Source organism: Rattus norvegicus, chromosome 14 (assembly GCF_036323735.1).
Source record: "Rattus norvegicus strain BN/NHsdMcwi chromosome 14, GRCr8, whole genome shotgun sequence".
NCBI lineage: Eukaryota > Metazoa > Chordata > Mammalia > Rodentia > Muridae > Rattus > Rattus norvegicus.
In genome coordinates, this window is record NC_086032.1 from 18,664,573 (window position 1) to 18,678,966 (window position 14,394).

Here is a 14,394-nt window from a genome sequence, read left to right on the forward strand (position 1 = left end):
GATTATACAGCTTTCCCTAATTCACACATGGGCGGGCAGCACTGCTGAACTGGGAGCTCATTTACAGCCCGTTCAGTTTTCTTCTAATGCCACTGCTGTGTAATCAGTTGTCACAGACCTTATAGGCTTACGACAATACCCACCTTTTTTGGTTCTGTAGGTCAGACATCCTAGGTCCTAGACTAGTTCTATGATTAGCACATGACAAAACCCAAATCAACACCTAGCCAAATTGACTCAGTGTATGTTCCTATGTTACTAAAGATCAGACCTGTATCAATGAGCTGTACCTCCAGTCTTTTCTTACGTTCATTTTGAGACAAGCTCTCGTTAAACTTCACACCCTTATTTTGAACTCACCCTGTCGTTTGCCTAAGCTTTGGACTTTCTTGTGTCTGTTCTGCCTCAGCCTCCCTAGTACCTGGAATTATAGGCCTGCCTTCATCGCTGATCTGGAGGCATGAGTTAGTAATATTCTTATATGTTATTCTTATAGGATCATTCAAAATGTTGGCAAAATTCTAGTCCTTGTTCTTGGAGGCCTGGGATGTCTTTTTCGTGGCCAGTAATTGACAACTAAGACTCACCATTAGCCTTTCTCTGATCCTTTGGGCTTCTCTTCAAAACCAGCAGGAGCCCTTCAAATTCTTCTCAGACTCAGCATCCTAAAAGCCTCTTTGGCCACAGGCAGAGGAAGTTCTCTCTTCTTAGAGGCTTGGGTTGAAACAGAGCCCCAGGATTATGTGTCTGTTCTGATTGTTGGTATCTTTATAGCCATGATCAGAGGAACAGAAATTTAACACACTCCATGTCCTGTACATTGAAGCTTTTATGAGGCAGCTCTTGTATTGTTGAATTAACTCACTACATGCTTGAATCTATTCTTATTTTATTTAGATTTTGCAACCACTTTCTGGAAAACGTCTATAAGATAGATACTAGAGCACTTGCTGTATTACTTAGATTTTGTTACTTCAAAATCCTCAAGGCAAGCTACTCACAAAGGACGTTGACTTAGCCCACATTTTTGGTGTTTTAATGGTGTGGCATGTGCAGCAGCTCTTATGGTAAGGGCTCTTTCTGGGCCTTATGTCATGGTAGATGACAGTTACTGAGACCAAGAGATGACATCTTGAGACAGAAAGTCTCACGGTCCTATCTCAGGCCCATGGCTTCAATAAACTCCCACTGGGCCTCACCTCTTAAAGATTCTGAACCTTTTAATACCACAGTTAAGAGCCATGCTTCCAACACAGAAATATGTTGGAAACAGACCTCATATAACCATAGTACTCAGTACAGGTAAGAAGTTGGCATGTGTGTCATGTAAATATAGCATAGATATTCACATGACCTTTACTTTGCAAGGTCTCTGCCTATTTCCCCGCTTCTTTGGACAACCTTACATAAAACCACACCTCCTTTACTTTGCTCCTCTTGTTTGCTGCTGCTGCTGCTGCTGCTTCTGCTTCTTCTTCTTCTTCTTCTTCTTCTTCTTCTTCTTCTTCTTCTTCTTCTTCTTCTTCTTATCATCATTATTATTATTATTATTATTATTATTATTATTATTTTAAATTTTGCTGTATGTCATTCTTCTTAACCACTGTAGTACTGGTTCTATGAAAGAAGACTTTTGGCCTGACTACTGGTAGTCTACTGGTCAATGGTACAGAGAAAAGGCCTGGATTCCTTACATAGTTATCTCAAAGAATAACTAGAAATGTTAGTATTTTTAATCATTTGGTTATGGTTACTTTGTAAATGTGTGTTAATCATTCTCTACACATTTTGAGAAAAATAATCTATAAGATTCTTGAAGACTGTATATTTGAGATAAAGGGACTCTTTGATTCTCAATGTGGAAACAGTGGAGGTTGTCATGACGTGAGCTTTGGAACTGGCAGCTGTGAAATGCAATCCCATCTCTCCTCTATACAGTTGGGCTGTTTCAAAACTTTCTAGCAGTGTAGGATGATCAGAGTGTAAAAGTAAATTGGGTGTGATTGCCTCTTCCTCTGTCTGTCATCGCCACCTGGATTTAATAGAACTCATCTACAGAAGCCATAAATATGGGAAAACAGAATTTAGTGAAAAGAAAGAGAAATGTTGGAGTACTATAAAATATATAAAAGTAGTAAAATATGAAGATTATAAACTGTGCTGCCTTTGAAAAGTAACCTTAAGATTTTAGTTAGGATATATATTAATATACCATATATATTACAGAGTAAAAAAAGGAAGTGAGGGAGTCCCTTATCAGCTCATTAAACTGATCAGACCTAGAGGGATGGAGTGAGGAAGGGTGAGTCAGTCTGTGCGACCGACCAGATGCTACTTAGAGAAAGTGTCCTCATACCTCCTTGGGTTGCCAGATTAGCAAATGGCAGCATGCTATTTTCATTTCGTAGTGAATCTCAAGAAAACAATGAATATATTTCCAGCATGGACTATGTCCCTTGTGATATTAGGACAAATGTAAAGCTATTATTGATCTTACATTTAACTTTATAGGGAATGCTTGGGGAACTCAAGGGAGGAGGTTAGGGATGGCTAAGATGACGATGCACTTTTTATATGCATGGAATTAAGAATGCATAGAAATGGCAGCCTCCTGGATGAATAAGAAACAGTGATAAAAACCTACAAGCACTCACCAGTGAAGGACTGGCTTTCTGAGGAGACTGAGGGGACAAAGGAATGAAAAGCTGAATTTAGGTAAACAGACCAAAGTCTATGAAATTACACGTAAACTGTACAAGTGCAAACTGTGAATAAGAGAACCAATAGGAGATAAAGGAAGTATAGGTTCTGAAAAGAAAATCTGACAAAGTGGGTTTCCTGTTATCTCCATGCCCCATCACCTTTCTTATATATGGTGCCTCCCATATTTAAGCATAGGCTTCAGGGAAACCTGGCCCCAGGCACGAGGCTGGATTTTCTTTTCCTTTGCCAGAGACAGACTGAAGCATCCATTCTTATCAACCAGGGGTGGTTTTAACTGTGTGTAGTTGGACTCTGGCCATTGAAACAGTTAACTATGCCGAAAACTTCTGATCAACCTTCTTACCTGCTCCCAAGACCCACAGGGAGGAGCAGTCTGCTGTACCTGACTCTTGATTCTAGAATTGGCGATGCTCTTCTTCTAAAAGAGGAAATTAATCTGCTGAGGATGTTTATGCACCAATAGTATGAGATATCCCAACATGGGAAGACCTGGATTCTTGATAACGTACTGATGGAATTACCTAGGAACCCCTTTTCCTCTGTACCTCTTTGCCATACAACTAGTAGAATTCCATGCTGCCTACAATGTTTCAAGTAAAGTGGAACTTTTAAAATTAGTGATAACTGAAATGGACCTAACTGACATGCAATGATTTTCCATTAAAATTCAGTTTATGGTTTCGATATTGAGGCGATTTTTAAATTTTATTGGCTGGAAGAGTATAAAATCCAAAGCATGCAAGCATTATTGTATTTGACACTCAAAGAGAGAATGTCTACTTAAAGATGCTGACAGTACCTTGAAGGTAGGCAGTAACAGTGAAACAAATGCAAACACCTGCTGTTTACAGTTAAAACTTTGGGGACAGGGGACCTTGGATAGTCATAGTCATTAAATTGAAATGGTATATATATTTAAAGCAAAAAATCCTTCAATGCAACTTTAGAATTGACATCATAAGTTGGCCTAGGTAGAGGTTTTGAACAATCATTATGCAGTTTTTTTGCTGGTGATGGCATTTGATAGCAGGATGTTATGTCTTGGTATAATAGCTCCCTCACACATTTGGAGATGGTCACTATACCTTATTAGGAATTACACTTTACCTACGGAAAACAAGGTGTTTGTGGAAAGATCACTGTAGGAGAATACTAACGGCTTCACACGATGAAGGTGACTTCCCTCTGACTCTGGTGCTAGCAGATGACAGTCATCTATATTTGGCTCTGATCTGAGGCTCTCTCCTTACCCTTGGAAAAGCAGCTTGTGATATTCTAGTGGCTTTGTTTTCAACACAGTATTCCATTCCTGAGGAATGCCAAACTTCTATATAGACTCACTCTGTGTTTCTTTCTTTCTTCTTCTTTTTTTTTTTATTTATTTCATGTATGTGAGTACACTGTAGCTGTCTTCAGACACAGCACAAGAGGGCATCAGATCTCCATTACAGATGGTTGTGAGCCACCATGTGGCTGCTGGGAATTGAACTCGGGACCTCTGGAAGAGCAGTCAGCGCTCTTAACCGCCTGAGCCATCTCTCCAGCCCCTCACTCTGTATTTCTTACTCCTGCAAAACAGTATGTTTTGTTCTCATTTCTTGTCACCGTAAGGAAATGTAATGTGATTTATTTAGGCTATTTATTTATTTAGGCGTTTTTACCATCCACATTACCTGAATGGAATGTAACTTGTATTCCCACAGAGTTAACGGTATAGGAGAGGAATAGGCAACAATTACAAGGGGTCAGTGTTAGTGTTACATGTGCTAGGATTAGATTCCGAGGAATATTTTTTTAATCGGGCAATCAGGACGATGGCCTAAACATGATAAGAGGGTTGTTCCTTTTTCCTTAGTTTAATCTGGAGTTGTTCCGGTGTTCTTGCAGAACCCTACACTCATAAAATGACCAGATTCCTTCTCTGTAACACCACCACCAGCCTTGGTACCTTGATACCTGCCTTCCTTTGGAGGGTCCTTTTCCAGTTCCCAATATCACGCTTCAGTAGTAGAAAGGAATGCTGTGTGGAAAACCAGGAGTGCAGCTACAGATCACCAAAGTCTTTGGGAAATCCTTCTGTAGAAGCTTGTACGGGCCTTCTGTGTGAGCCGCCAACGTATGAGCAATGTTTCTATTTAAGTTTCTTTATCATATCTTGTATGTACCCCTTCATCACAATACAGATGGGAATGTTTATCTAAGCTTAATTCTGCCTCAGATAAAATTCTGCTCTTTTGAAGGAGCAACTAGATACTGAGCAAAGGATCCGGTCACCATCCTGAACGCAAGGTGGCGGTGGCGTTTGTCTTGACCCTGCAGCTATCTGTATCTGATACAGAGCTCAGTCAAAACCGACACCTTTCCAACTTCAGCTGTCTCCTTTCAGACAATAGGGACTTCTGAGGAGAGAAACAAGTTGACTAATGATCACACTTTGATTTCCTGTGAATATGATAGGCATAAAACATGTCAATTCCTTCTCGAAAATTGTGTAAAACCAAACATTCATAGTGAGTAATTAATATAAGTCATGCCATATTTAGTAAGTTCAAAATTGTATTTCAGCACTGAAAAAATAAAAAAACTCCATTCAACATTAAAAATTGCTGAACATGTTATGACTGAATCGCTCAATTCTATGTTGCCTCAACACTCACTCTAACATATACAGAGAAAAGTGGTTATGTTTTTGAAAAATAATATATTGCTGCCAGCAAACTAGTGGGAGAGCAAAAGTTAGCAGTCGAAATGTGTTTAATATACGAATATATTCATTGATGTATGTCAAGATGCATTCCAAAAATGTACTGTTCCACAAAAGGAAAAAAATTTTTTGCCAAAAGAAAGAATTACTTCATTTGATCTTCTGAGAACACATCATTGATGTAAATTCCTTGTTGTGGAACACTTTGGACCATTAGCCTTCATCGGTTTGACTTCATTGGGGTCATGCAGTTGTTCAGGGTAGCTCCAACCGCATCACACTCACACTTTATATGAACACAACCTCCTCTACCTCAGACCTAACAGAAATACATGTAGGGCCTTTCTATATCAGCTACATCCCGCCTGACGATCTGTTCCAACCCATGACCAAGACGAACGCCAAATTTTAAATATGAAATAAGCAGGACCTTGTTGCTGCAGCATAAATTATTTCACATAAAGTGACTAGAGCCATTATTCTCTGCCTACCGTACTAAAAACTGACCATCTATTCTATCAACGGTTAGGCATCATGTATGTGCCCGACTTCAGCCGGCAGCCACAACTACTGTGGGACGATGATCGTACTGGCTATGTCGTATCCGGAAGTAGTATTTCATGGCCTTTCATCCCATCTTCAAATCTTAAATTCTTTTCACCCACTCTTCTGGAATGTTTCCTGAGCTTTAGCGAGGATGGTATTACTGTCTTATTTAGGACGAATCACTTAACCATATCTCATGGTTAAGCACCTAGGCCAATCGTATGTCACTGTTGTTCATTGCAGAGAGAAGCTTATGTGAGTAATGCTGACACTGGTGTTTGCCTATGGATAGAAATAGAATATGTAGAAGGTAGCTTGGGGTCATATCAATTTAGCTGAACAATCTTACTAAGCTACCTCCTCCAGGGCAAGGCCTCCTCGTCAATGGGTTTTGACTGGGTTTACATCACAAGGCATATAAATTCCCTTTCATGGAACCCAGCCCTGATATTCAAGCACAGAGTAAATGGTTTCTGCTGTAACAGTTGTGCCGCCATTGCACCAGGACGTACATCTGCCTGGCAGATGGGTATGATACTTCACATGTTTCATAACTAGGTAAACTGAGGCCTTTTCTCTACCAGAAGCCTACATAGCGCTTCATAGCACACTGGAATCTAGCTGTCAGTGGAGAGGTTTCCAGATCAGTCCCCGCTTAATTCCATACCATGCAACTGAGATGTGTTTGTAACAATAGAATCTTATCCTTCAATTTTTCTGGTCAACCAAAAATAATGCAAGGGTCTGTATTGTTTGGGGTTTTAGGTTATCCCCCATCAACAACTCACGGGAGATATCACAAACCTGGTACTGTGGTTTTTGTTTAATAACCCATAGCTTCTAGGAGGAGCTTTCTCCAGCCATGTAAGAGATTTCCTTTCTAAATTTTCCCATAAGTTACACGCTGTACATTATTTGTGAGATAGTATATCTAAATGGGTGTTCTCTAACCCCTTCAGTTTGGTGAGCCCTTCTCCTCACCTCCTTGTCTCCCATATGCTCCCACCCCTTCTTTACTGTCTACCTCAGTTATCCCTAACTCTACAGTCATATTCCTCTATCGTATTATAACATCACATGTAGGGCGTCCCCTTCCGAGTGGCCTCTTTCTGGATTTCTGGCCTTAACAGGAACTCTTAAGTTGGATCCACAAAGTTTGAGATTCAAATCTAGGAGCCACATATGAGACAGAGCATATTTGCAGGAAGCTGGGAGGGGATAGATGTGAATTTATATGCTGGGGGACAGTGCTTTTGTATACATCCAAAGACCATGGAAGAATGTCAACTGTCTTGTTATGTCACTTGACCTATTTCTTTGAGGCAGAACCTCTACATCAACCTTGAGCAAGGCTGGACATATGGGTTCCTCCTGTGTATGACTCTGCCATCTCTTGGAAAAGAATCTGGAGCTATTCTAGCAGTCCTCACCTTTCTTCCTATTCCCTCCTCACACATACCCAGAGCACTGAGATTACAGGCCTGTAGGAAGCTGCCCCTAGTTTTCACACGTGGATGCTGAGATTTGAGTCAGGTCTTTGTGCTTGCACAGTAAGTATTCTTACCAGCAGAGCCATCTTCCCAGCTCTGAGTATAAGGATTACTCCATCTCATAAATGAAGTAGCTGAGGGTCAAAGAGGCGTGTCGTCTTATGTAAAACTATGGCTGGGTGGGTTGTTATCAAGACTTGAAGATAAATCTGTTTGATTATAAAGTCTACGTTAGTTGGTTGTGGTGGCGCACACCTTATTTTTAGTATCCGAAGAGGCAGAAGTGCAAGCTCAAGTCTAGAGAACACAGTGAGATCCTGTCTTAGGGGAAAAATATCTATGCTACTAAACACTGGGATATGACATTTAAAAGTAACACACTAAAGTAATTATGAATAGATATACTGCATGGTCCCAGAGATGACCAGAATCATGATGTGTATAAGCAAAAACTGCCTGAAGTTGTTCTAATGTCTGACCCTGTACATTTTCAGAATCCTGGGAAATAAGATTCCACAGCCCAGGGTAAAAGACGGGCAAAAAAAGTCCTTCGTTTTAAAGGGTTTGTTTCTTTTTTCCCATGTTACTTTTTTGTACCATACATTTTGTACCATAAATGTCTCCTCTATTTCCATTCGTTTAAGGCGAAATGCAGAAGCCAGATTGGGCAAAATGAACTGTCTCTCCACAATCAACCCTCACCCATGTTCATTCATCAGGCTTAATGATACAGCAACACTGCTAGCGTATTTCCAGTCATAGGTTTGGCCTCTGACAACTCTGCCAAACAAGACATTTTTAGAACAGAGAACTAATCCATCAGTGTCCTATCTGTAGACTAGCTATCACGACCTCTCACTCTCTCAAGTGTGTGGAGAGACTTGAGCTTGAATACAAAAGCTCTTGCAGGCCCCAGTACGGGTCTGCAGCTCTTGAAAAGCTACTTTTGAGGGGAGCTTTCTGTTTGATGTGGATGATGGTGAGGGCTATTTTTACGCTGCAGAGCCAGTGAGTTCTCAATGGGAGAAATTTCCCAGCTAATGATTTAGGAACTGGGCTTGAGTCAAAATGAAGTACAGTATATCTTTTAAACTAAGTAGTCATAAGCCGAGCTTGTGTGAGCACTTGTTGGGCGGGGATGGGTGTTTCTATGTATTTTTGAGGGGTTGAGGAGGTGTGAGCAGGGTATGCATTTTCCATTCCCCTAACCCCATGTGGTTACAGCATGGTCAGCAGCCTTCCTAGCCAAGAGACATCCTTTCCTGCAACTTCACTAAGACCACAAAGGTGGGGGAGGAAAATGCCTATTCATTAATGTCAAGACGCTAATTCAGATGGCTCATAGGTCTCAACGCAGCATTCAGTAAACGTGTGAGTCAGACTTGGTTTACGCAAGCTTGTTTAACATCAAGGTGCTTTATAGAATAAATTCCTTTCTGGGTTTTATAGACTTGAAATGGAAATGAACATACCTTCATTTTTTTATTGCCAGTAGATGAATGATATTAGTGTCCAACTTGATTCATGTTTTAATTCTCCAAAATATTTTTCACTAAATATGGAGAACTCAAGTTATGAAATCCAAAGAGTATTCGCCTTATTCCTTCCCTACATCTCCCTGAATGTTCATATCGATATATGAAATGCCCATTGAAAGAATGAAAATAGTCCTTTGATCCAAATAACATAAATCGTGCTTACGATTGTATTTTAATCTTTAGTCATTTTCCAGTTGGTTCCTTATTTTGCTGTCTCACAAACTCAGACACATAGCAGCGGATTTTACCTGCTGTTGGATGAGAGGCCAGCCAAATGTGGAGAACCATAGTATCAAGTGTTGTACCCATGTGTCTGCTCACCTTTTCCCTAGCAACGTTTCCCATGCTACCCTAAGCCAACATAGTAAAGTAATACATGCAATATGTCACTCTAACAACATGGCCAGAAATGGTTGTCATAAAACATAGTTGTGTTGATAATGACAGAAGTTTATTTTTAAATTAATAACCACTGGGAAGGTGGTTTAAGTTTATATAGTATAAACTCTACACCCCATGATCAGAGGATCATGGATTATCCAGGGTTAACATGGTAACCATTCTAACTGGCCTCTGTACTGTGCCCCTGATGTCTGGTGATTTCCCCCTGTTCTAGGATGGAGCCAGGAAAAGACTAATGCCTTAGCTTCATGAATAGTCAAACTGGCACAGTGGTCCACCTTCCTGGACAATCGTATAATAATACGACTGTATAAAACTTCGAGTGTTGAATATGTAGCGAGTCTTTCTAAGCATAAATAAGTCTTTTATGAGTATGTTTAATAAACAAATTGAAAGTAATATGTTAATGATTTGGATTATAATAAAAGCTCCCTGAAAAGATCTATTTTAAAAGTCCTGGAAGACCCATTGGGGAAACTGAAATGCCTGGGTTCCTCTTGTCTCTCATTAGAGTCGAATCTGGAAGGCCTCGATGATCTAGGTACCGTTTACAGCAACATTGGCCAGCAGCTGAATGAGACAACGCGGCGCCGCAGACACGCGGGAGAGAACGATTACAACATCGAGGTGCTTCTGGGAGTGGATGACTCTGTGGTCCGTTTCCATGGCAAAGAGCATGTCCAAAACTACCTCCTCACCCTGATGAACATTGTAAGTAACGACTCTGTGTTGAGAATTTTGATCATTTCAACCACATTTCTTGCTTTGGTAGTGTCCTCCAGACGCTGACATGAGACCCTCACCCCAAACCTGAGCTTGTTTTTGTTACCAAGTGAAAACTCAGATGTTTTAGAAGATATATTGGAAGGAATTATATCATGATTTTGATTTACATTTTGGGGAACAATAATACTCTATAGACCGTCAGCTTGCCTAAGTGTGTGCTCTGGATTGTAAATTAATTCTTCCCAGTATTGTTCTGTATCTGAGATGATAGAAAGATTTTAAAGATGTGTGAGAACTTTCAAACAAACGCACTACTTTGAAAATTCTGGATAGATAGAAACTTACATACTTACAAAGCTTATAGCTCCTGAAGCAATTACTCATGTGTCTTTTTTATTGGATATTTTTATTTACATTTCAAATGTTATCCCATTCCCCTCCCCCTTCTTTTATAAGAGTGTTTCCCCTCCTCAACCATTCACCTTTTCCCACCTTCCCGCCCCTGACATTCCCCTACACTGAGGGGTCCAGCCTTGGCAGGACCAAGGGCTTTTCCTCCCATTAGAACCCAACAAGGCCATCCTCTGCTACATATGCAGCTGGAGCCATGGGTCTGTCCATGTGTAGTCTTTGGGTAGTGGTTTAGTTCCTGGGAGCTCTGGTTGGTTGGTATTGTTGTTCTTATGGACTTGTAAGCTGCTTCAGCTCCTTCAATTTTTTTCTTGAACTACTTCAATGGGGCCCCAGTTTCACTTCAATGGTTTGCTGCTAGCATTCACCTCTGTATTTGCCATGCTCTAACAGAACCGCTCAGGAGACAGCTGTATCAGCTTCTGTCAGCATGGACTTCTTGGCATCAGCTATATTGTCTGGGTTTGGTGACTGTATGTATTTGGGCTAGATTCCCAGGTGGGGCAGTCTCTGGATGGCTTTTCCTTCAGTCTCTGCTCCACACTTTGTCTCTATATTTCCTCCTGTAAATCTTTTTGTTCCCTCTTCTAAGAAGGACTGAAGCATCTACACTTTGGTTGTCTTTCTTCTTGACCTTCATGTGGTCTGGTCTATGAATTGTATCTTGGGTAATCTGAGATTTTTTTTTTCTGTGTGTGTGTGTGTTTAGGTCACCTCACTCAAGATTATATTTTCTAGTTCCATCCATTTGCCTATGAATTTCATAAAGTCGTTGTTTTTGATGGCTGAGTAATATTCCATTGTGTAGATATACCACATTTTCTGTATCCATTCCTCTGTTGAAGGGCATCTGGGTTCTTTCCAGCTTCTGGCTGTTATAAATAAGGCTGCTATGAACATAGTGGAGCATGTGTCTTTGTTACATGTTAGAGCATCTTTTGGGTATATGCCCAGGAGTAGTATAGCTGGTTCCTCAGGTAGTACTAGGTTCAATTTTCTGAGGAACCTCCAGATTGATTTCCAGAATGGTTGTACCAGCTTGCAATCCCACCAACAATGGAGGAGAGTTCCTCTTTCTCCACATCCTCATCATCACCTGCTGTCACCTGACTTTTTTATCATATCCGTTCTGACTGGTGTGAGGTAGAATCTCAGGGTTGTTTTAATTTGCATTTCCCTGATGACTAAGGATGCTGAACATTTCTTTAGGTGCTTCTCAGTCATTCTCTATTCCTCAGTTGAGAATTCTTTGTTTAGCTCTGTACCCCATTTTTAATAGGGTTATTTGATTCTCTCGAGTCTACCTTCTTGAGTTCTTTGTATATTTTGGATATTACCCCTCTATCAGATGTAGGATTGGTAAAGATCTTTTCCCAATCTGTTAGTTGCCATTTTGTCCTAATGACAGTGTCCTTTGCCTTACAGAAGCTTTGCAATTTTATGAGGTCCCATTTGTTGATTCTTGATCTTAGAGCATAAGCCATTGCTGTTGTATTTAGGAAAATTTCCCCAGTGCCCATGTGTTTGAGGATTTTCCTCACTTTTTCTTCTATCAGTTTGAGCATATCTGGTTTGATGTGGAGGTCCTTGATCCACTTGGACTTGAGCTTTGTTCAGGGTGATAAGAATGGATCAATTTACATTCTTCTACATGCTGACTGCCAATTGAACCAGCACCATTTGTTGAAAATGCTATCTTTTTTTCCATTAAATGGTTTTAGCTCCGTTGTCAAAGATCAACTGACCATAGGTGTGTGGTTCATTTCTGGGCCTTCAATTCTATTCCATCGTTCCACCTTCCTGTTCTGTACCAATACCATAAAGTTTTTATCACTATTGCTTTGTAATACTGCTTGAGGTCAGGGATGGTGATTCCCCCAGAAGTTCTTTTATTGTTAAGAATAGTTTTTGCCATCCTGGTTTTTTTTTTGTTATTCCAAATGAATTTGCAAATTGCTCTTTCTAATTCTATGAAGAATTGAGTTGGAATTTTGGTGGAGATTGCATTGAATCTGTAGATTGCTTTTGGCAATCCATGAGCATGGGAGATCTTTCAATCTTCTGAGATCTTCTTCAATCTCTTTCTTCAGAGACCTGAAGTTTGTTTTAATTTTTAAGACTGTTTTTTGGATAGGCTGTGTATTCCTTGAATACAGTTACTGTGTGACTTTAAACTGCATGTGTGGAAAGTTGAAAGCTGCCTTCCATGGATATATAAACATATAAACAGAACTTATTATAATCTTAGACTAAAACATTTTTAAGAAGCCAGTGGCAGCAATGCAGCTTATAATCTCAGAACTTCAGGTCAGTGGTAGAGGAGTCCTGGGAGCTCACTGACTACCCAGTGTAGCCCATTGCTAAGATTCAGGTCCAATGAGATGGATGTCAGAAAATAAAATGGGGTCAATAGAAGAAGAAACACTAACTTTTAACATTTATGTGCACATGCATGTACATGTGCACATGCACGTACACACACACACACACACACACACACACACACACACACACACACACACAGGCTCACCCAGTATGCAATGAAAGAGAAAATACCCCTCTAACGACCTTGTACTTTCAAGAAATCTTAACTAAGGGAGAATTCAGTCTTTTGTTTGTTGAAACTGGCTGTTCATGAGTGAGAAACAACTGAAAGATAATGCCAGCAGCTTCCCTATTCAGCATATTAAAAAAAGATACCCCTTCCCCATAACCAGGTTCTTATAAAATACAAGGTCTGAGCTTTAGCACATGAATGAATATCATTACTGTATTTATTGACAACTTCTGGATCTTAGGTAATGTTTATGAAATCATTGAACATCAGTGCAGGGCAGATTTATCTGGGATATGTGTTCATGTGGCCTTAATGGGTTATGCAACAATGTTCATTTTGGGTCAGTATCTAAAATCCATTTCTTCTGTTGAAATTCACGACCACACACTGGGCATTCATTTACTCTGCATTTGTAGTCCCCCTTGAAACCACAATCCTGTTAAAACCTAGGAAACAACAATAAAAACTAATAAAAATCTAACTCCTTCTCATATCTTGCTAATAGTACCGGGTAAAATCAAATAATAGTAATAAAATATAGTTTTTTTTCATTTGGAAGATCCACCACAGACATTATGTAAATATGAACTGAGAAGGAAGAAGATGAGGTTTGGCCACTAATGTCAGTGGTCTATAAAGTATTCTGAACTGATGTGCTATTAGATCTGGGTGTCACAGAATACCTTGGGTATTGGAAGGTGGGGAACCAGCTTGCAATAAGGCACTGAAAGTGCTAGATCATGGTGGTTTGAGAACCACTGTTTTAGCTTCTCTTGTTGTAAGAAAAACACCATGACCAAAAAAGCAAATTGGGGAGGGAAGGGTTTATTGAGCTTACACTTCTAGATCATAGTCTATCAGGAAGTCGGGATGGGAGCTCATGCAGGGCTGGAACACAGCCATGGCAGGAGCAGACACAGAGGCCATGGAGAGGTGTTGCTTACTGACCTGTTTCACATGGCTTGCTCAGCTTGCTTCCTTACAGAACCCAGCACCAAAGCCCAGGGATTGCACTACCTACCCATCATGGACTGGGCCCTTTTCCTATTGATCACTAATTGAGAAAATGCCTTACAGCTGGATCCCATAAAGGCATTTCCTCAACGGAGGTTCCTTTCTCTGTGATGACTCCAGCTTGTGTCAAGTTGACACGAAACTGTCCAGTATAACCACTGTAGGTTTGTCTGTGTGGTGAGTGGTGGGGTATGAGAGGCTGGGTAGGAGCTGAAATGAACTTCAGGAAAATGGCATGGGCATTTTCTTGCTAATACGGAGCTATAACCAGTTTTAAAGATG

The 14,394-nt window shown here is 40.3% G+C and overlaps 1 protein-coding gene across 2 annotated transcripts in view; it reads left to right on the forward strand.

Annotated features, from left to right (window-relative positions):
- The window catches only part of Adamts3 (ADAM metallopeptidase with thrombospondin type 1, motif 3), a 206,639-nt gene that overhangs the window by 149,324 nt on the left and 42,921 nt on the right, over positions 1-14,394 (forward strand). For both annotated transcript variants that reach the window (NM_001394709.1, NM_001394710.1), the window contains exon 5: positions 9,916-10,115. In NM_001394709.1, coding sequence (NP_001381638.1) covers positions 9,916-10,115 — 200 coding nt within the window. The remainder of the gene's footprint in view (positions 1-9,915; positions 10,116-14,394) is intronic.